Source organism: Xyrauchen texanus, chromosome 44 (genome assembly GCF_025860055.1).
Source record: "Xyrauchen texanus isolate HMW12.3.18 chromosome 44, RBS_HiC_50CHRs, whole genome shotgun sequence".
Lineage (NCBI taxonomy): Eukaryota > Metazoa > Chordata > Actinopteri > Cypriniformes > Catostomidae > Xyrauchen > Xyrauchen texanus.
In genome coordinates this window covers 10205621-10230339 of record NC_068319.1, presented here as the reverse complement: position 1 = coordinate 10230339, position 24719 = coordinate 10205621, and the positions used below count along the sequence as shown (strand labels likewise).

Sequence of the window (24719 nt, the reverse complement as noted above, 5' to 3'; positions counted from 1 at the left end):
TGCCCAATATTAATGACCACCCCATCGCATAAGATGCAGAGTCTGGGGCAAAATGAAAATTGTGTTTCCAATACTTCACACATAAAGATCTGAACCCTCAACCAAAATTCTTGAATCTTAACACAACCCCAAAAAACATGGGTTGTGTCCCCGTCTTCTGATTGGCATTGCCAGCAGGTGGGTGTGTCTTTAAGACCAAGCCTATACAATCTAGAGGGGGTCAAATAGAATCAATGCAAAATCTTAAATTGCATCAGACGCATCCTCGTACTTTGGATTTTTTTTGGTGAATGAGGCATACTGTATGTAATATAAACATTGATTTCAGCCTTTAACATTTTTGGAATTCAGGAGTTTGCAAAAGGGATACATTAAAATGCCAACTAAATGATTCCTTACAACTTTATATACACAAGGGCATTGAGACTAAGGTGTTTACAATTGAGAAATCAACAACAAATGAAATGAGGGAATTTGAAACCAAAAAAAAAACCTATTCTAGATTAAATCTTATGAACTGATGAAAAAAATTATAGTCCCTACCAGATGGGTTCAAAAGTCTCCAAATATCTGTAAGACTAAGATTTTCACACATCCTGTGAAGCATCAATGCTGCTCTAGTGGGCTTGCACACTTTTGCTTCACTATGATCAAGGACTGAGTCCATCAATAGATTAAGGTCTCCTCCTAATATTATATTATGATATATATTATGACATAATATATATTATATTATATATTATGCCAGCGAATTGCAACATCCCTTCAAGATCTATAAAATAGCCCTTATCATCAGCGTAAGGTGCATAAATATTAGCCAAAATAAGACTTTGTCCCTGAATTTCTGCTAAAATAATAATGACTCTTCCTAATTTATCTTCAATCAGTTTGAGACATTTGAATTGTAGATGTATACTTATCAATGTAATGACTCCCCTGCTCTTATTGAGCCAGCACTAAAGAAAACAAGTCCACCCTATATCTTCCCAAATTTTTCAGCTTCCTGAAGGGAAAGATTCATTTTTGAAGAAACACTATATCATATTTCTTACAGTTAAATAAACAAATTACTTTCCTTCTTTTAATGGGGTGCCCCAACCCATTCACATTCCACACGGAGAGAGACAATCCACTCATATTAACATTTGATATTTTGGCATATTAGAAAAAATTGATTGTACGTCAAAAATAAAATTCTAAAGACTACATTCCAACATTAGTGCAACTATCAAACCCTCAACTTTCCCCCAAATAAAACAAACAGAAAAAAGAAAAACGTGTGCATCATGACAGTCCCAGCTGTTGTCCATCCATCTAAATGTACGCCTACAAGAGCCCCCAAAAAACTATGCCATCGGATTGTTGAAGTACATTGTTTCTATAAAAATTTGTGAGACAGAATTACATTCAGGCCCACTCGGCTGCAAAGTGAGTATCACTTACTCCACTGACTTTATGAAGGACACTGCTTGTTGGGGGACATATAAATACTTTGTTAGCATCTATTCTCAATTTGGCCGGGAATATCAATGCATTAATGTAAGAGTTCCTTGCATTCCTTGAATCGATCACGTTTCTCTCTTGTCGAATTCACAAAGTCTGGGAACAAGAAAATGTGTTTTTCCAAGAAAGCCTTCCTTTTACTCCTCGCCTCACATAACACAAGATCTTTATCGGATGATCTCAGAAATCACCGAGCCAGAACTCTATGAGCTTGCTCGATTTCCAGCTTATGGCCTGTTATGTCAAGCAGACTTGGAAAGAGCCCGTCCAGAAATTCCGTCATATTCTGACCCTCTGCTCGCTCAGAAATTCCAACAATTCGGACATTCTTCCACAACTTACAACTTTACACAAATGCATTCCAAGTCCGCCTAGTTCCCTCTCCAATGACTTCAGATAATCGATCCCTTTCTCAACATCTGCCACTCTTGTAACCATCTCAGTGAATTTCGTCTTCATGGCAGTGATCAGTCGACGTATTACAGCAAGCTCCTCCAAGTCAGTAATGACCTTCATCAGCATAGCCGACATGTTCATCAATTGTCGCCAAATTTCCTTCACCTCACTGGACAAATTGACTCACGGGCTTTCGGCCTGCTGCTCAGGGGCTTCAGCTTGAGCATGTAACTGTATTTTAATGTCTCCACAGCCAGAGGATTTTGAATTCTTTGACATATTGTCTTCCTAGAACAGTTAAGAATCAGGGTGTATCGAGTCTCATCAGTTTATGACACAAAAAGTATTAAAACTAGCCAAGTGTCCAGAGCTCGCGTTCACATATCCGAAACTCATATGGTGCCACGCCACTCCCACAGTTTAGCATTTCTAAAACCTGGCATAGCAGATTAACTGTATAAATTGGGGGGAAAAGGTCTGATATTTTTTGCTGTTCTGAGGTAGATCATGTGCAGACTGGTCACATTGTGAATTCAGTGACAGAAGGTCAAAAATTCAAGAGGTTCTCTCTGCAGACTGTAGCACAATGACGTAGTGGATGTAATCCTCTTAGTAGTGAATTTTGGTGACGTTTTGTGTTTTATACATTACACTGAGTAGTATATTACTTAGTATAAAAGTATTAAAACACATTAGTTTAGTACAGCTTTGCTTTTACAAATGGTCATAACCATGGATTTAGTTAATTACTTGTCATAGTTTTTCCTCTTCACCAACATAAAAAACTATATAAATTAAGCAAGATATTCATTCTACTCATTCTTCTCATCTATACATAAATACCCATTGTTTGTATTTGTATATTAACATGTAGCAACCAGACATGTTTGGAAGTACACAAAAGTGAGATTAAATTGAATCTTGAGCTCAGCGCACGTAAGCAAATGGGAAAAAACACCACATCTTTTATTCTGAGCATGAGATGTAATTGTGGAGCACAGAACCGCTCAGAAAACACTGTATTAATGCTTTTACACAATACAGGACAGAGCAGTGAGCATACACTTTGAAACGAGCAGCGGGATCATACTATTTATTAATGTAATTAATCATAGCCCTTTGTGGTTTAATAATCACACAGTGTCATATGGTGATTTCGATTTTATTTTATTAATTTTGCAGCCTTAATATAAATATATGTAGGCCCTATCTGTGTGTTTGTGTGTGTTATTTGAATATACAGGTCCTTCTCAAAAAATTAGCATATTGTGATAAAGTTCATTATTTTCCATAATGTAATGATAAAAATTAAACTTTCATATATTTTAGATTCATTGCACACCAACTGAAATATTTCAGGTCTTTTATTGTTTTAATACTGATGATTTTGGCATACAGCTCATGAAAACCCAAAATTCCTATCTCAAAAAATTAGCATATTTCATCCGACCAATAAAAGAAGTGTTTTTAATACAAAAAAGTCAACCTTCAAATAATTATGTTCAGTTATGCACTCAATACTTGGTCGGGAATCCTTTTGCAGAAATGACTGCTTCAATGCGCCGTGGCATGGAGGCAATCAGCCTGTGGCACTGCTGAGGTGTTATGGAGGCCCAGGATGCTTCGATAGTGGCCTTAAGCTCATCCAGAGTGTTGGGTCTTGCGTCTCTCAACTTTCTCTTCACAATATCCCACAGATTCTCTATGGGGTTCAGGTCAGGAGAGTTGGCAGGCCAATTGAACACAGTAATACCATGGTCAGTAAACCATTTACCAGTGGTTTTGGCACTGTGAGCAGGTGCCAGGTCGTGCTGAAAAATGAAATCTTCATCTCCATAAAGCTTTTCAGCAGATGGAAGCATGAAATGCTCCAAAATCTCCTGATAGCTAGCTGCATTGACCCTGCCCTTGATAAAACACAGTGGACCAACACCAGCAGCTGACATGGCACCCCAGACCATCACTGACTGTGGGTACTTGACACTGGACTTCAGGCATTTTGGCATTTCCTTCTCCCCAGTCTTCCTCCAGACTCTGGCACCTTGATTTCCGAATGACATGCAAAATTTGCTTTCAGACGAAAAAAGTACTTTGGACCACTGAGCAACAGTCCAGTGCTGCTTCTCTGTAGCCCAGGTCAGGCGCTTCTGCCGCTGTTTCTGGTTCAAAAGTGGCTTGACCTGGGGAATGCGGCACCTGTAGCCCATTTCCTGCACACGCCTGTGCACGGTGGCTCTGGATGTTTCTACTCCAGACTCAGTCCACTGCTTCCGCAGGTCCCGCAAGGTCTGGAATCGGTCCTTCTCCACAATCTTCCTCAGGGTCCGATCACCTCTTCTCGTTGTGCAGCGTTTTTTGCCACATTTTTTCCTTCCCACAGACTTCCCACTGAGGTGCCTTGATACAGCACTCTGGGAACAGCCTATTTGTTTAGAAATTTCTTTCTGTGTCTTACCCTCTTGCTTGAGGGTGTCAATGATGGCCTTCTGGACAGCAGTCAGGTCGGCAGTCTTACCCATGATTGCGGTTTTGAGTAATGAAACAGGCTGGGAGTTTTTAAAAGCCTCAGGAATCTTTTGCAGGTGTTTAGAGTTAATTAGCTGATTCAGATGATTAGGTTAATAGCTCGTTTAGAGACCCTTTTCATGATATGCTAATTTTTTGAGATAGGAATTTTGGGTTTTCATGAGCTGTATGCCAAAATCATCAGTATTAAAACAATAAAAAACCTGAAATATTTCAGTTGGTGTGCAATGAATCTAAAATATATGAAAGTTTAATTTTTATCATTACATTATGGAAAATAATGAACTTTATCACAATATGCTAATTTTTTGAGAAGGACCTGTATATATATTAATGACCATAAAGTACGATACAGTAATTACACAAAATATTTAAATGTGAATACTCATGCACATTAAAACATCCACTAAGTCACTTAAATCCACTACGCAGAGGATTAAATCCACTACATCTTCACGTTAACAGTCTGCAGCGACGGGTACGGGAAAATTCTGCTCCTGAAATGTTTCTGCTTATCGAAATTCAAACCGCTGCCCCCTGTGGTCGAAGCTGGAAGTGTTGTTGAGATTAAATGTCCACAGAGTGTCCAACCAAAAGCAAATTTTAAACCTAACCATCAGTGGAGTAAAAGTGTCATTTTAGAGTGAAAATGCAACCTCTGAATGGTGCTCACCATGGTATATGTGACATGATTACTTAATGGTTTCCACAGGAACCCATTTCTCGAAGATTGCTCATGCAATGCGTGGTGTCAATACTGCCACAGTGAAAAGTGACCACATTTGAATACATTTTAAAATGTCTGATGGGGGATGGCACTTGTCAGTAACTTAGATTAGGGTACATGTCAGAGTACATCAATATTTGGAAGCAGCATGTCGATTTCCCATGTGACCATGTTGTCACATGAACTCCACAATCTGCCCTCTCATTAGTGACTGCACTGCATCATAGCATATTTGAATAATGTTAAACTCTGCAATGTGATGTCGCTCATGTCACCTCAAATTGGCAGCTCTCAATTAGAATTAATGACTTTCGGTTACATTGTCGCTGCAAACAGTTGTGTTCGAATGCCCCATCAGAGTTTTCCTGCTAATAGGTAAATGAGCTGTTTGCGGGTTTGTCTGTAATGAGCTGTGCAACTGGCCAGAATTACAGAGTAAGAATAATAACAAGGTCTTTGAATGAGACACTGAGTGACAGGAGCAGCTCTACAATGCTTTCCTTAAGACAGTCAGCCAGTGGTATTTTAAGTTGATTAAAGAATGGCCTCTAATAAAAGATTACTCTCTGGATAAACAGGTCAGATGAAAATTCAGTTGATTATGAGGCCAAGCTCATCTGTGTTATGCAAAGAAGAGCTTACTGGAACTTATAATGAGGAACAACCTTAGATTATAATTTTTTTTTCTAGGGCTGTCGATTTAATGCGTTAATTTTGTGCTATTATTTATATGACAAATAATCATGTCCCTAACCTCTATGTAACTTTCGGAATAAGGAATGTTCTATTAGACCAATTTAAGCCTGATGAACTACCATGATGCAGTCGGGGGCAATCAGCGTGCCAGCTGTACAGGCAACAGGCATCATCACACCAACCAGCAGGCAACTCAGCGTCCCACAGCTGCGCTTTTGAGCACAAAGACAGCTGGACAGAGCACAAAAGAATGCAGGGATCTTGAGACGTGATTTTCAATGTATGAAACTACATGTAACTTGACATATGCGCTTATGATCAGAGGTGCAGATAACTAGTGAGAGACTCCAAAAGCATCCAGCTGGCGCATGAGTACATGGACTAACAAATGAACATATAGCAAACCATTGTATGGTTGTTGATGCCAGATGGGCTGATTTGGGTATTTCTGTAACTGCTGATCTCCTGGGATTTTCACACTCAACAGTCTCTAGAGTTTACTCAGAATGGTGCCAAAAACAAAAAACATCCAGTTAGCAGCAGTTCTGCAGACGGAAACACCTTGTTGATATGTGAAGTCAACAAGGAATGGACAGACTGTTTCAAGCTAACAGAAAGGCTAAAATAACTCCGCTAACCACTCTGTACAATTGTAGTGAGCAGAATAGTATCTCAGAATGCACAACATGTTAAAACTTGAGGTGGATGGACTACAACAGCAGAAGACCACATCGGGCACTTTATTAGGAACATTGTGTTAATAATAGTAGTTACTAATAAAGTTCTCAGTGAGTGTATATGATGTAATGTATTTGAATTATTATTTTTATATTAATTATACATCATAATATCATTATTTTAATTATTATATTCAAACATACATTTATTTGGGGGCCTTTCTCAGTTAATATTGATATGTGATTAATTGCGATTAATTAATCGGCACATCATGTAATTAATTTGATTAAACATTTTAATCAATTGACAGCCCTGTTTTTCCCCTACAATTTGTTTATTAACATATCATTGAAATAGAATACAGTACTGTTAGGTAAGTAAATGGTAACACTTTATAATAAGGTTCCATTTGTTAATGTTAGATATCATGAACTAACATTAAACAGCATTTATTTTCAACATATAGTAACACATTCTTTTAATTAAAAGTTGTATTGATATTAGTTCATGCACTATGAACTAACAATGAACAGTTGTATTTTATTAACTAGCATTAACAAAGGTTTTAAATGCTGTAAATAAAGATATTGTTCATTGTTAGTTCATGACACCTAATGCTTTAACTAATGCTGATGAATGGAAATTTATTGTAGTGTTACCAAGTAAATAATACAAAATATTAATAATCATCTCTTATTTGTAGCATTAAGAAGTCCAAAACATTTAAGAGATTTGGTTCATTCAAACGGTTTATGTAAATGAAGCGTTGAAAAAAAAAAATCACCAATTCCCTTTTTGTAGTGTTGGGAAGTTATTTTAGTGAATCGGTTTGTTTGGAAGGTCATTAAACATTTTATTCCTCCAGCAGCAACTACAGTAGATGATGATGATCCAATCATTTCTCATATTTGAGGTCCTACAATATTTGACTATAAGTTTCTGTTTTAATTAATCTGATCTTTACATTAAGATCAGAAATCCTTAGACCGTTTTGGAAGAATCTTCTAACTAAGATCAAGGAAAATAGGACAGGCACAGATAGCGATGCAGTCTTGCTTGCAGCACTGTAATGTGAACAGCACAGATGATCCATCTCTGTCAGCCCACACAGCTGTTGATATAAATATGACAGAGAAAAGCTGTTTATGTCTGTCTGTATCTCCTTTGTTAAAGCACCTCTAAATGTGTTGTCATGCCCTCCAATTGATTGCACAGCACAAACCGTGAATAATCCATTGGATGACATGGGCTTCAGGTTTCGGTATACGCAAAAAACAAAAGGCTTCTCGTAGCTGTACACTCAGTGGCATTTATATAAATTGGTCAGGTGTGAAGTGTTTATATGTGTGTGTGTTTTTTTTTTTGTATAAAGGTGTGTGGGGCACTCTCAAAATGAAAGCGACATGCTATACTAAGCTTGACAGCACTAGCAGGGTCTATTATATAAACTGCACTCATACAGTGTAAAGAGCTACACTTCATCAGTTGGCTCTAGCACAGAAAGTAAACACAGTTAGATTGTTCTAGAAATCACTAACCTCCCTGATCCCTATAATTATTTCACATTTGACCTACTGTATGCTGTCTTGACAGATTTAACTATGGATGTATGTACCACTCAGCCACTCTGTCTGTTCCTATTGCATTTTAGTGATTGGGATTTCTATTCTGTATTCAGACCATCATACGTCCCTGGAGCAGTCAATACTTGGAACGCAAAAGGAGATGTTAGGCAGTATGTTAGTCTCAGTCACATTCACTTTCAATGCATCTTTTTTTCCATAAAATCAAAGTGAATGGTGACTGAGACTAATATAGGCTACTAATGAAATCTTTGCAAAGGGTTTCTTATAAGATCAACAGGCTGAATGGTGAAAATGGATGTTTGGCACATTGAATGTTTGAAGCGAAAACCGATTCCTCGCTTTAATGGATCACGTCTGCACGCGTGTCTGCTGAGAAACAGCGGCTTGACAAGAACTGATGAGCCGCGCACTCTGAGTCTGCTTCCGCTACCCTGCCAAACAGGAAGAGACACCCATATATGGGCACCTCTATTGTCTCCAAGGCACAGCTCCCTTAACCGGTATCTCCATGACAACCTGATAGAACTCTGAGCCAAAGCTCTCCTCATAGAGATTCAACTGGTACGATTTAAACCAATCATATAACAGACAACTCTGCTGGAGGAAAAAATATAAACTACCAGCTTCTAGAATTCTCCGCCTCACATCATATAGTGGTGTGGTTCCAGAGACAAGCTTTGTGGAAAAATGGGACACAAACACTAAAAACACTGATAGGAACAGCTACAACTGATACCTGTACACATTCAATCCAAGAAACGAGAGAACGGCTTATGTATACTCTATTTTGCACTACAATTTAGATACTGCTTTCAATTCAAAGTACCATGGTATATCCATGTTTTTCTGGATGTTCTTTGAGAGTAGCATGATGGTAATTCCATTATATTCTTTTGAGTACCTTGGAGTACTATGTACAGAAATACCATGGTGTAAGAAAATGGCAATTAGAGAATATCATATCAAAGTACCATTGTATTGTCATCTGGTAACATGATAACATCACTTTACTTTTATGAAAGGGAATACTGGTCAATCCAATATGCATGAACACACGCAGCATTATTCAAATTACACACAATGGTATTCATTGCACATAAGTAAATAAACCTATACAGTTTATGCATACTCTAGATTGCAGTACAATTTAGACACTGTATTACTGTGTTTTTTAGGCATAGTACCATCGTAATACCATGTTTTAGGCACTATCATGGTGGTAATACCATGAAGTACCTTGCAGTACCATGAAAATACCATGGTAAATAAATATGGTATTCGTTCAATACATTGTAAAAAGTGGAAACCTGCAATTGTGACCTTAAGGGCCTATATCAACTTAATGGGATATTTCACCCAAAAATGAAAATTCTCTCATAATTTACTCACCCTCATATGCCATCCCAGATGTGTATGACTTTCTTTCTTCTGCAGAACACAAAGATTTTTAGAAGAATATCTCAGCTCTGTTGGTCCATACAATGCAATTGAATGGTGACCACAATTTTGAAACTTCAAAAATCATATAAAGGCAGCATAAAAAATAATCCATATGATTCCAGGGGTTTTATACTGTATATATCTTCTGAACCAATGCAATCACTTTGGGTGAAAAACAGATCAATATTTCAATAATTGTTTTACTATAAAACTACACTTTCGCTTTTACTTTCTGAAATATAGTTAAAAAAAGGACTTGAATATTTATCTGTTTCTCACCCACACCGATCTTCTGAAGATATAGATTTAACCACTGGAGTCTTATGGATTACTTTTATGCTGCCTTAATTAGATTTTTTGAGCTTGAAAGGTTTAGTCACCATTCACTTGCATTGAGTTGACCAACAGAGCTGAAATATTCTTCTAAAAATCTTCATTTGTGTTCTGCAGAAGAAAGAAAGACATATGCATCTGGGATGGCATGAGGGTGAGTAAATGACAAGGGAATTTGTATTTTTGGGTGAGCTATCCCTCTACTCTAACACTTAAAATTTGTTTTGTTTGTGTAAACTCATCTATTCAGGTTGATTAATGAAATAATATTTTTATCTTGAATCAAACCAGTTAATTTAGTTACAGCATGAAGCACATTTTTAGGTTAACTATTTTTTACATTGTACCATGTCATATATCACAGTACCATGGTTTTACCTCTGATATCATCACTACAACATGTAACCACCATAGCACTTTTTTGTAAGGGAAAACTGAATCATTAAGTATACAGAACACAAATCTACAAAAGCAAATGCACACAGTATAGTGACTATAATTCAGATCACACACAATGGTATTCATCACACAACAGTTTATCGGGATCTGCAAGATTGAGTCACACTACCCCCCTCTCTCCCTCATTCCCTTTCTCACTCATCACCTCATCTACCTCCCTCCCCATTGCTCAATATTTCATATCTCTCCTCTTTGACTCCTCTCCATCAGGATGTGGCCCTTGTGAATCAGACAGCTATATCTGAACACAATTCAACACAGATGCCAGCAAACACTCTCTGCTCTAGGAGAGCACACACAGTAGGTAGCTGGTGCTTACTGCATAGCAGTAACACATAAATGACTTCACATTAGTTTGTTTATTATCCGCACAGAGACTTAGAAATAAAGTTCATCTTATCTTAAAGAAATGTTCAATCAACAAACAGCGAGTGTGCGAGAAGAGAGAAGGAGTTCACCTGTGCAGACACACTCTTGCTCAGGGAACTGTTCATTTGGTCAGAGGAAGATTTACTGTTCATAAACACATATGCACTCACACACACATGTTGGTGCGGCTATCCTTATGAGGACTCTCCATAGACCTAATGATTTTTATATTGTACAAACTAAGGATTCTATCCCCTAACCCTAACCCTCACAAAACAAGGTCTTGCATTTTGACATTTTCAAAAAAACATTGTTTAGTATGATTTTTAAGTGACATGAATTATTAAAAACATCCTTTTATAGCTTATTTATAAACCATATTTATAGCATAATACCCTTGTTATTACCAGTTTATAACCTAAAAAATGTCCTCGTAAACCACCCAAACCTCCCCACACACACACACAAACACATACAGTATAACTGCTACCTGATCCAGATGGAGACTTGCTGTGGCGGAAAAGGGCAATACTTCTGGAAGAGCTTCTGTTTCCAGACCCCATCTTCACATGAGTGTTTGATTTCACCACTCTGCACTCTGTCACACAACAAAATCACAATTTAAAAGGATATGGTACAGCTATTTTTTAAACATATGTTGTGCATTGGCCACAAAAGTATTTAAGCCAGACTCAAAAATATCAAATATCAAGTGGGATTTATTGTAAAGAAAACATAAGCTGGTTAGCCCAGCGAGTATTGACGCTGACTACCACCCCTGCAGTCGCAAGTTCGAATCCAGGGTGTGCTGAGTGACTCCAGCCAGGTCTCCTAAGCAACCAAATTGGCCCGGTTGCTAGGGAGGGTAGAGTCACATGGGGTAACCTCATTGTGGTCACGATTAGGGGTTCTCACTCTCAAAGGGGCACGTGGTAATTGAGCGTGGATCGTGGAGAGTAGCATGAGCCTCCCGTGCTGTAAGTCTCCGCTGTGTCATGCACAATGACCCACGTGATAAGATGCACAGCTTGAATGTCTCAGAAGCGGAGGCAACTGGGAGTTGTCCTCCACCACCCGAATTGAGGGGGGTAACCGCGCCACCACAAGGACCTACTTAGTAGTGGGAACTGGCCATTCCAAATTGGGAGAAAGCATAAGCACCCTTTTCAAGCAAAACATTTCACAAAAACTTCATATATCCACTAAAAATAAGACCAGTTGGTTAAAAACAATCACAATCTTTGCATTAAAAGCAGAAATGTCTAAGAAAAGTTTTTGCCTTGTACTGGAGGCAAAAACTTTACCCAATCAGACCAATTGGTAATTCTGGCTAAGATTCACTGATCCATGTATTTATCCACTAACTAGAAAAATCCAAGTACTGGCAGTAGCAGATGTACGGATAAAAGTTTCAAATTAATTATGTGAAATATTTGTTGGAGCTCTTAAATTGGGCATCAAGGCCGACTAAGTGTCGAAACAGTAAAATATTATTTAAAATTCATGAGTTTCACCACTTCATGACACCCCCACCCCCCATCACAAAATGTTCCCACTGCTTTTTAAATCAAAGTGACACCCCTGCTAGCAACATTTATGTGCTATATTTTGTCTAGTGCAATGACATTTTCATGTTTGTACATTTTAAGTTTTTACATCTTCTTTTACAGGGATAGTTCACCCAAAATGAAAATTCTGCAATTTTTATCATGTTGATCCAAACTTGTATATCTTTCTGTATTCCATGGAACACAAAAGATGTTAAGCAGTATGTTAGTCTCAGTCACCATTCACTTCAATAGCATTTTTTTTACATCTCCTTGTGTTCCCAGGAAGACAAAAGTTTGGATCAACATGTGAATAATTGATGACAGCATTTTAATTTCTGAGTGAATAATCCTTTTACGTGTCCAAATAATTATTGGATTATACATACATATCTTAGTATATAGTTATGTATATGAATTATTGAGGTCAAACATATAATGGCTTTCAAAAATACATTTTTACAGTATATTAAATGTTATTTGCTGAAATCAACATTTTTCACTTTTGTAACAATTTCATAATACATAACACCCCAAATGAGTTTGATTGCTTTCACAAATCCTCCTGAAAGAGCTGTTTAGGAATACTACCAAGACTCCAACTCTACTCAAAGATAATCCTTAAATTTAAGCACTAATCCTCCTTTTAAAACTGACTGCTTGTTGAAGAAGATTTACACAATCCTAACCAAAAAAGTGTAATCTAAAAGATGGCAGTGCTACAAGTGACAAAAGTCTGGTTTAAAGTCTTAATCCTAAAGATAGAGCAGAGACTGAGGATTAAATTAGATTCATCGCATGAGTTTTACACATCTCCTCGCATACTTTCTGTTTATTTTCTATATCTTATGCATTCCATTTTTTTCTTTTGCTGCAACAAGCATATGTAAATGATACATTCAGATAAGTCAGAGAAATCAGGTGTGACAGGAAATGCCACAGTCTATTAAGGAGAGTTTGAAGGGCAGGAAGGCAAACCACTCTCCAAAAATGCAAATTCTGTCATCATTTACTCATTCTCTTCATGGTGTTCCAAACCTGTAGGACTCTTTCTTCTGTGAAACACAAAAGGAGAAATTTTAAATAATAAACTAACCTTTTGTTCTGTTGTTTGCACAAAGCTTTCGAATAGATTCAGAATACTTGCTATATTGATTCATATTGACAACTTTTATCCGACTTTATGGAGCCTTATTTTGTCCTTTTTGAAGCTTGAAAGCTTCAGTCCTCATTTATTGCAATTACAGGGTAAAGAGCTACCAGTACATACTTCAGACTTTCTCCTTTTGTGTTCCACAGAAGATAAAAAGGCATACGGGTTTGATTGGAATAACATGAGGGTAAATAAATGATGACAATGTTTTCATTTTTGGGTGAATTATCCCTTTAACTCTACAATACTAATAAATCACCTTTTTAAATATTCACAATAGTCTAGTTTTTAAATTTCCTGCTAGTTTCAAAATGGCCAATTACAGCCTTACATAATCATCTCCATTGAAAATAATGATTTCATAACTTGTGAGTGAGTGTTATGGATCAAATAAAAACTAATACTGGATATTGCAGCCAGTGTTGTTAAGGGCTGTAATTCGGCTCCCAATAAATATGCTTCCTTCAGGGAAATCATTGCCGTCAAAGGCTGACATTTTGGCTCCATCCATGTCGCCATCGGCATGCTTCATATGTTTTGCTCATTAGAACTGCACGTGTCCCTCAGCTAGAGCCATCATAATTAAATCTCTACAAATGAGCCTATACTCACTTTAATTCACCATCAAATTTGTATTGTACAGAGCAATTTCAACCTAGTTATTGTCATTTGTAAAACAAAAAACACTATAGAATAATCAATTTATTTGATATCAATTTATATAATGCTTCATTTGGTAACAGGATTTTGGTATATAGATAATGTCACAATGGATGGATGGATGGATGGATGGATGGATGGATGCTGCTCTCTCAGATGGACAGGCAGGAGGACAGACGGACGGACGGACGGACGGACGGACGGATGGATGGATCCTCTTCTCTACTTCCATACACTTCCTGTTTTTTGTTGTTGTCAGGATGTGAGAATCTTTATGTGGCACTGTCTGGCTTCTTTTCATTAACGTTGCAGGGACACAAAGGCTGGTTGTCTGTATTGCACCTCCCCTGTGCTGATGTGAGCTTAGTAAAGAGCAGGCGTCCCAGTTTTCTGAAGAGTATTCAGAAAAGCTCTTTAATAAGAGGCAACTCTCTCTATTGTTGTCATGTTACTACATGTTGAGTTTACTTCGCCCCCTTACTTTTTTATTTGCTGTATAAATGCATCTGAGAGAAGAGAATGTATGTACTATATGTATGTGTGTATGCATCTATCCATCTATCTATCTATCCATCCATCCTCCATCCATCCATCCATCTATACATCTATATATCTGAGAGGAGAAGTAAGGAGAGGGAAGGAACCCATTAGAGCAGTAGTTGGTGTGGGTGTAATGGGGAATAAGCTTTTATATTACTTTTCACATGTGGTATGACACTTTAATGGACTCATCTGTAAGTGTTGCTCACCACCTAACTGGGTACAGGATGTTGTTTATTCAAGACTGGACAAATAGATAAAGTTGTTGGGTGGATGATAAGTGTCATTGACACCACCTCCTATGCTGATGCGAACTTGATAAGTTCTGTGCAAGGGAAGGGCTGAATGGGTTGAGAGGTAAAAGTGTTGTTTCACCAAAGACATAAGAGCAACAAACAGGAAGGCAACTATCAAAGAGTCCTTTACCATTCTCATCCAACAAGAAGTCATCCTGATAGCGGAACTTCTCTGGGCCACATGCAATGAAGGTGTCATCTTCACCAAAGAAATCTTGAAGGCACATGACCTGCGATTGGAGAGAGAGAGAAAGTCATTAGCAGCATTATAACCATTATAGCATCTCAATGTCTCATTAACAATAGCCTTGAGGTTCATCTTAAGTAGAAAGCCTAATGATCAAAGAGCTGAATTCAGAGATCCAGCTTTTCTCCATTAGAATGAATGAGACTCAATCATGATCATCACCCAGAAGGCTTAAAAGGTTTAACCGAACCCATCTCCAATGCCTTTTTAGGGTGAGTATCCACCACCCCAGTAACTGTTGATTGCCTCAAATCAGTAAAAAGTTAAAATCGATCTATACGTCAAGCATCATCGCCTCGCATCTATGGGCCAATATTGGGGATGGCTGCAAAAAGAACCAATTTACAAGGAGAAAACATGTAAACAAAAGCATATAGAATCAACCTTCAGCACAGTTACTGCAGCCAAAAACTCACACCAGGACCTTGCAGGCCATTTCAGAGAACGAACATAAAATGATTTCTGTTTAATGGCAGTGTAATTTCGAAATGCTATGTTATATGTCTCTCCAGGTCTCAGTGACATTCTGGCCTCTAGATTTGCCTTGGGTCCTTCTTTAATAAGGGATTTTTTAGCACGTTTTAATATCTAAAATCTTACTATGGAAAAAACAGTATTAGCTAGATGGCATGGCATAGTTTACAGCATGAAGAAAGAGATGAGGAGAGGAAATAAGATAAACTGATTTGTTTGAGAGCTAGTTATGTCCAAACCAGCATGAGGTCAGGCCTGAAAAAGGAGATGATTTCTGATGTTTCTCACCAAACAGAAAAATATTTAAAAATACATGTCATCCATCTGTAGAAGAAAAACAGCTCCACAACTAGGGAGGGTGATGCACGTGAAGAGGTGATAGAAATTGAGAACGAGAAAGAAAATTGAAGCAACAAAGCATCAAACCCAGACTGACAGATATAGCTGTCTCCCAGAGCGAAAAAGCAGCTTTGATGTCGCAAAGAAATTAAAAAACAAGTTCAGTTATGCAACGACTGTGTTCAGACGTTCTCTGTCTCTCTAAGTGGAACACAGGAATTAATTGAGCTGGCTCAATAAACTGGAGGTTTACAAAGATCAAATGCTTATAACGTTTTTTTTGTTTGAGATGGCACTACTAAATATCGAAGTGCTGTTTGTGTCCCTTACATAAATATATAAAGTTAAACCTTCAGTCAATGACAGGAAACCATCAGAGGGCAAGGACAACACATGAAATTGAAGCTGAACATTAAAGGGATAGTTAAGCCAAAAATGAAAATTCTCTCATAATTTACTCACCCTAATGCCATCTTAGATGTGTAGGACTTTCTTTCTTGTGCTGAATACAAACAAAGATTTTTAGAAGAATATCTGTATCCGTAGAAGCTCTGTAGGTCCATACAAATCAAGTGAATGGTGGCCAGAGCTTTGAAGGACCAAAATTCACATAAAATAGCATAAAAGTAATCCATACGACTCCAGTTGTTTAATATATGTCTTCTGAAGCGATGCAATCACTTTGGGTGAGAAACAGAATTGAAAGTGGAGATTTATTGTAAAAAAAAAAAAAGAAATACAATAAAAATTAATCTGTTTCTCACCCACACCTATCACTTCTAAATCTATTGATTTAACCAGTAGAGTCTGAAAAAAATGTATGGATTACTTTTATGCAGCTGTTATGTGCTTTTTTGGAACTTAAAAGTTCTGGTCACCATTTGTTTGAATTGTGAGGACCTACAGAGCTGAGATATTCTTCTAAAAATCTTTATTTGTGTTCTGTAGAAGAAAGAAAGTCATACACATCAGGGGTGGCATGAGGTTAAGTAAATAATGAGAGAAATTTAATTTCTGGGTGAACTATCCCTTTAAGGAAAATGGTGGTGTTGGAGTACAAAATCAAAAAATATTTGAAATATCACTCATATTATAATTAATTCAGAGCATATGATTAAATAAAACGTGTTTTAGAGGTTATATCGACACTGTTGCCTCAGAGGACTCATGATGTTGTGACGTTGCCGATCATTTTGGAGTGCTAAAATTGCGACATCTAGCGGAAAATGCAGGACAATGACCGATGGATTTTGTCTTCTGTGCTGACACGCTTTAATTTAAAGAATCATCAATAGACATAAAAACTAGTTTATAATTAAATGGAGGGTTTCACACTCAAAACAGTATTTCCTGTGAAGAACATATTTTCCCATATTCACACAAATTGCCCAATGGAGTGCTGGCAGGTTACTATGATTAACGGCAGTGATCTATTTAACCACTAGGTGGCGGCATTTACAAGCAATAAGACCATTTAGAATGGTGCCATGCAAGCAACATTTTTGTGCATAAATCTATTTTAATTACTGTGGTAAACTTAATTATTATTGTATTTTCAAACATTACATAAATCGAGGGCAATATTATGCAGAAATGTTTTTCACCCAACAATTGTAAATGTTTGTTATGAAAAGTTTGACAGTAAAAAAAGGCAGTTGTTCTTGCTGCTCCGTGCAGTTGTAATGATTTCCTATGATGTTTATTAGAGGAAGTGCACATACAAATACACATTCATTTTCTCACACTTACAAACATTTTTGAATATCCATTTTCTGGTCTTTCACACAAACACATAGTACACTCGTACACTCTGAAACTGTACATGTGTGTGTGGGTTGAGGGTGACGCATGATCACAGCATGCTCGCATGTGTATGTATGTAAATATAGCTTTGAAAATCATGTATACGGGAACAAGAAAAGGTCATAAAATTCTGTATAAGGCACTGAATATGAGACTCATACAGCACCTATAGCTTGAATAGTAGAATCGATTCCATTTACTTCTCATATTTCAAATAGCAAGCCTACAGAAGGTGACGTGCAGGTAACAATACTAATGTGTTCATTTTGTTGTTCATTTTTTTATTAAGATTTTGAAGCCTCGCAGTCTAACAGTTCTATTGAAACAAACAAAATGTCTCTGTTTTAAAACAAATGCAATATCTCTTCAAGGCAGTGTTGCGCTGCAGTAGAGATGCTTCATCTTGTTCTCACCCACAGCTCTGCTAAATCAGCAAGTAAGAAAATAACTGTCAAATGCTATTTTTGTCCCTCTTAGAGATGTTTTCCAGAGGAGCAGTACTACTAAATACAAAATGTGTGAATCTATGTGAGGAACAGAACAGAATGTTTTCTTTGCTTGCTTCAGGTTATATAGTATACACTGATGAGCCAAAACATCACAGGTGAAGTGAATAACGTTGATCATCTCCTAACAAGGCCACATGTCAAGGTCTGGGTAGATTAGGTGGTAAGCGAACCATCAGATTTCATAGTCAACATGTTGAATGCAGAAGAAATGGGCAGGAGTAAAGACCTGAGCGACTTTGACAAGGGCCAAATTGTTATAGCCAGAGGACTGGGTCAGATTCAGATCATCTCTGAAACGGCAAGGTCAGCAGTGGTGAGTACCTATACTAACAGTGGTCCGAAGAGGGACAAACCACAAAGCGGCGACAGGGTGTTGGGCGCCCAATCTCATCGATGTGTGAGGGCAACAAAGGCTATCCCATCTGGTCCAAACCGACAGAAGGTCTACTGTGGCACAAGTCTCAGTCAGTTTTATTGATGGTTACAGGAGGAATGTGTCACATACACAGTGCATCACACCCTGCTGCGTTTGGTCTGCGCCGCCGAAGATGAGTCAGAGTGCCCATTATGAACCCCATCCACCTTCGAAAGTGCCAACAATGGGCACACAAGCATCGGAACTGAACTTTGGAGCAGTGGAAAAAGGATGCCTGGTCCGATGAGTCCCGTTTTCTTTTACATCACGTGGTCGGCCGTGTATGTGTGCAGTTTACCTGGGGAAGGGATGGCACCAGCATGCACTGTGGGAAGACGACAAGCCAGTGGAGGGAGTGTGATGCTCTGGGTAAATTTCTGCTGGGAAACCCTGGGTCTGGCCATTCATCTGGATGTCAATTTGAAACGTGCCACTTACCTAAGCATCGTTGCAAACAGGTACACCCCTTCATGGCAATTGTATTGCCTGATGGCAGTGGCCTTTTTCAGCAGGTTAATGCGCCCTGCGACACTGCTCACATTGTTCGGGAATAGTTTGAGGAACACGATGAAGAGTTCAAAGTGTTGCCCTGGCCTCCAAATTTCCCAGATCTCAATCCGATTGAGTATCTGTGGGATGTGCTGGACCAACAAGTTTGATCCACAGCAGCTCCACATCACAACCTACAGGACTTGAAGGATCTGCTGGTAATGTCTTGGTGCCAGATACCACAGGACACTTTCAGGGGTCTTTTAGAGTCCATGCCACGGTGGGTCGTCGCTATTTTGGTGGCACGTGGAGGACAAATTATATATAGGTGTGTATTATGTATAGGTGTATCGTAACACACTTTTCATTTTTAAAAAGAGAAGGTTATATGTAAATGTGTAAGGAGATAAGACATATAGCACTATAAACAGATTGACAGACAGACAGATGGAGTGGCTGACACTGATGCAGTGGCACTGTCCATGGTGCTGATAGTTTAGCACTACTACAGACCTATTTTTTTCTCCACCAATGAGAAGGGGGAGGGGCAGGGGGAGCTGTTCTCCCCCTAAAGAAAAACTGGCCACCCCACTGGAACTCCATCCACCATGATCAAAATAGTCTATATTAAACACAGTATAATATTCTATATATATTCAGAATAATGTCTATATGTATTAGACATTCAATATTTAACATGAAAAATAATTCAACAGCAATGAGCATTTGTTTATTTAGAATTTCCCTTTGAAACTCCACCCCAAATTGTCTCACGCATGCACATTACAGCGTGCCACTTCAATCATCAGCAGTGCTCGTAAGAGCAGTGCTTTGACAACAAACAAAAAAACACTCCTTGGGCAAAACAACCAAGTAAGCATTTATAAAACATATTTCACCAAATGTTTTCCTTTGAGAAAGAGATACACTTTGGTTTCCCCATGTAAACCAAAAGTGCAAGACTCTCTCTAACTCTAAATATGAAATCTGATGTGAGACATGAAATAATTTTCCATAAACAAATAGGCCTAGTTTCATTTAGAAAAGAATTCAGATTTATTAGCTTTTCCTACTTTTTGTTTCTTATTTGTCCAAGATTTGTTCCATGTGGATGGTGTATAGCTATTTTATCATAATTTAGTTTAATAAAAAACATACCATGGAATCACATAACGAAAGACAAGCAAGCAAGTTTTCTAGCATGATGATCACTAAAATAATGAGCAGCTCTCTAGAAGCTGCTGCAGCGATGATGAGTGTGTTGTTGATTTGCTCAAGAAAACAATAGTGACACTTTTACAAACTATTGCAATTCACCTGCAGGACAAGCTGACTGACAGTATTATCATGTAGACACTGTCTGAGGGTTTAAAATCCATGTAAGTTCAGAGAGTTTTTTTTTAAAAGGGGATGCAAAGGAATGATGCAGTTACACTCACTGAGCACTTTATTAGGAACACTATGGTCCACTATGTGTGTGGGCGGGTTTGGGTGGTTAACAAGAATGATTTTTCAAGTTACAAATTGATCATTACAAGGGTATTATGCTATAAATGTGGGTTATGAGGACATTTCTAGTGTCCCCATAATTCAAATAGCATAAAAATCATACTAAACAATGTTTTTTTGAAAATTAAAAATTCAGAAAGTATTTTTGTGGGGGTTAGGGGTAGGGGATAGAATCTATAGTCCGTAGAGTATAAAAATCATTATGTCTATGAAGAGTCCTCATAAGGATAGCCGCACCAACGTGTGTTTGTGTGTGTGTGTTTGTGCGTGTGTGTGTGTGTGTGTGTGTGTGTGTGTGTGTGTGTGTGTGTGTGTGTGTGTGTGTGTGTGTGTGTGTGTGTGTGTGTGTGTGTGTTTAAAGCAGTAGGGAGTCTGTAGGGGCAAAGATGTAGAACACCAAACCATACAAAGGCACAAGCTCATATCCAACCATCCTACACCCACATGGGTGTGTTTGTGTGGGTGAGTGTATGTAAATGTGTGTAGAAGGAGTGAAGAAAATAAGGCTTAAGAAAATGTAGCAGTATGACAGCATTGTGATCGTGGGAGGTTTATGTCTCATCAAGACAGATTGGTCTGTTAGCAGATGAACCCCATCATACAACAGATTGAATTAATGCCTACCTCCGCCTGAGTGTTCGACAAGCCTCCGCACGATGTGTTCAAAATAACTGCTGTCTTCATCTTGTTTTTCATTGGGTTGAGTTGAAACACTGAACTGTGATGCCTTTTTACTTCTTAAGATTTTATTTGTATTTTTATTTTTTGACAGTACCTGGTAAATAAAGGTCAACATTCTGCAAAACGTATCCCTTTTTCCTTGAAAGACAGAAAATCATACTAGTTTTGAATGACAGAAAGCTCTGAGTATATTAAATGAAAAATGACTTTTCCGTTTAGGGTGAACTATCCCTTTAAGAGCACCAAGAGTCAAGGGAACAGCACACTAATAGTGTCAGTGTCTGCTGTAATGTGGAGCTTCTTCAGATGAATTAGCTGCCATCTTGATCTCCTAAATCAGGCCTGCTAAATGCCGACCAGACTACAAGAGTGGTTACATAAGCTCTCAATTACATAAGACAGATTCTATGCCAGAAAAGGGAAGAGTTTAAGATTAATTATATTATTACAGAACTGCGGCTAATGATAAAATCACATCCTTGGAGAAAAAGAACATATAAGAAGAAGTAGCTTCAGATAATTAGATTGTTCTCCCTCTTTTGCTCACTCTCTTTTATAATGGTCTCAGTAGACACTGTTCTCATTAGAAAGTTCTGTGTGGATGTTATTATTACAGCATGCTTTGAAAGATAAGGGTGTGATGATGAATGAATGAACTGTGTGTGTTTCAAATGGAGATAATTCTCGAAGTTATCTAAAAACAGTTAAAGGTGCTACACATATGCAATTTGCAACACCAATAAAAAGAAAAATGAAAAGAAAAGAAAATCTAAAGGAAACAAAGCGGAACAAAACCAAAATAAAACAAGCCAAAACATAATAAAACAAAACAAGCCAAAACGGAAAAACTAAACCAAAATGAAAAAAAAAGGAAACAAAGCAAAACGAAATCTAAAACAAACTGAAACAAAAATTATAATACAAAACTCACAGAAAAGAAAGAAAAGACAAAGGAAATAAAGCGAAAGCGAAAATAAACCGAAACAAACCAAACTGGAAAAAACTAAACCTTAACAAACAAACAAACAAGCAACAAAAAAAGATAAATAAATAAAAAAGGGATGGAAACAAATTTAAACAAAATCTAAAACAAACCGAAACAAAACAAAACAAGAATAAAAAGAAATCGGAAAAAAAGAAAAGAAAGAAAGAAAAAGCAAACGAAACTAATTGAAAACAAAAACAAACCTAAACACACCGAATCAAAACATAACTTGTCATGACATGACATAAACAAATCGAAACAAATTAAAACAAATCAAAACAAAACAGCAGCCTTCTGTATACAAGCAAAGGAGGGGTGGTTGAGTTAACAAGACAGCTATAAATGTCCCTTTTTTTCTTGGCTTTCAATGTGTGAAATTTTGGCAGCAGACACACAATAAAATGATTGCACGGAGGGCTCATTTGCCGAATAGACACACAAGCAATGCCTTGATGCCCAAACACCCATCTGTTCACATAAAAAAAGACACTCATACACACATACATACACACACCTGGTAGGAGTGACTCAGCAAAAGCAGCAGACTGATTCAAATCAGATCTCCAGATACCTGCTGTCTGATACACTGCACCAGGTTAGATGAGCTGAAATATAAACATTCCTGTAGCTCCAATGACAATTTCATAGGTTCGATTCCCAGCGAATGCACATACTGAGAAAAAGCATTGTAAAAACAAAAAGTATGCAAAATGCATAATATACCTTTATTTGTACTAAATAAGATGAAGAATATGACTGAAACCCCATAATAAACTACAAAACCTGTTTCAGTTTTCGAATGATTGGTTTGTTAGTCCAGATTTAGATTTGAATATGGATTTGACTCACTAGGATTTTTCACATTTCAAATTTCAAATTAAGAAATAATGCAGACTACAATAACTGGGGAAAAGAGACCATATGTAAAAGGCAATATATCTGGCCTTCCTGTTGAAGGGAGACAGGACAGGCGAGAGGAGTAAAGGGGGTTAATGGCAGCAGCGTAGCTAGACCCTGGCTGATCTGAAGCCCCGGATCTTTTGTCAACAGCCCCGAATGTTGGCTTCAGTTCTGGTTTCAAATGTAAATTAATTCCGATCAGTGAGCCCAACTTGCATTAATTGACAGTTTGCACTTTGACTTATACCTGCTGTTCGTGCTCACGTTACGAATGCTTTCTATTTTCTCTCACGGGGGTGCAGCTTTTCCGAATCAGAAGCACTGAGGTTTTATTATGCAAGCATTATTTCTAAATATATAATCTATAAACCTAATTTCTAATCTTCATTTGATTTAACTATCCACACACCAAGTAGATTTGAATGCATGTGCCAGTCAACTTGTTCAGTTATTCGTTTTAGTCGGGAGTCAGTACGCGGGAATAAAAAATGTTTTTTGCAATGGAATTTTCTCAATCCCAACTCAAAATACCAGCACAGTGAGCTATAAGCCTAAATAACACAATACATAGGCCTTAAAATCTCACATTAAAGTCAAACAAATGTGACTGCCTGTATATACGTGCTGGTTCACATTTCCATGTCATGTGCGTGGAGTTAAACTGCTGCATTTAAATAGCCTCTTTGGGGTGCCTTCATTTTTAAATAGTTAAAAAGTCCTGAAGTCATGTTTAATAATAGTCATCAATCCCAACACAGGTGTTTCGAGATGCGTTTATAAAAAATGTCGATGTTTTTAACTTTACTGGGTGATCCCACGATGGCATTATATTGGTACATTAAATAAAAACATTTCTTTTAAATTATGATTACGAGAATACAGTTGTAGCATTATGAGTTTAAAGTCATAATATATTGAGAGTAAAGTCATAGCATTATGATATTCAATTTTGTATGAGAATAAAGTCAAAATTATTAAAATAAAGTAAAATGTTATCGTTATCACAATGATAGAACGGATGCCAAGCCAGCAGCTTCATTAATGCAAGAGATGGATGTGGAGGATGTAGTTAAATCATACTTTAGGATAGGATTTTGCAATAATAAAATCCTTGGACTTTTGGCGCATCAGCACAGAGTTATTAGTATCTGGACACTGCAGCGGTTATGTAGGAAATGTAATTTATTCAGGAGAAAGAACAAGACCATTTTGAGCAGTCCCGCATGGCGTTGTTATTGGGTTTCCTCTCTAAACAATACTGTAACTGAGGGATGTTACCACATACCATATCTTGATATGGACTTATAGAATTCTCAGCAGTTCCAATTATTTTTCGCTTCACTTGAGTGTGAGCATATATCTCGTGCCTCCCTTGACAGGCGCCCACATGTTGAAAACTCCTGTGCTAATGCACACCTCATTCATGACCGGAGAGCTCGCAAAAACTTCCCACAAATTC

The 24719-nt window shown here is 37.6% G+C and overlaps 1 protein-coding gene across 3 annotated transcripts in view; it reads right to left on the bottom strand.

The window, feature by feature from the left end:
- LOC127637105 (serine/threonine-protein kinase DCLK1-like) overlaps positions 1 to 24719 on the bottom strand; it is a 65478-nt gene that overhangs the window by 27316 nt on the left and 13443 nt on the right. For all 3 annotated transcript variants that reach the window (XM_052118012.1, XM_052118013.1, XM_052118015.1), the window contains exons 3-4: positions 15040 to 15139; positions 11204 to 11311 (exon numbers count right to left, since the gene is read on the bottom strand). In XM_052118012.1, coding sequence (XP_051973972.1) covers positions 11204 to 11311; positions 15040 to 15139 — 208 coding nt within the window. The remainder of the gene's footprint in view (positions 1 to 11203; positions 11312 to 15039; positions 15140 to 24719) is intronic.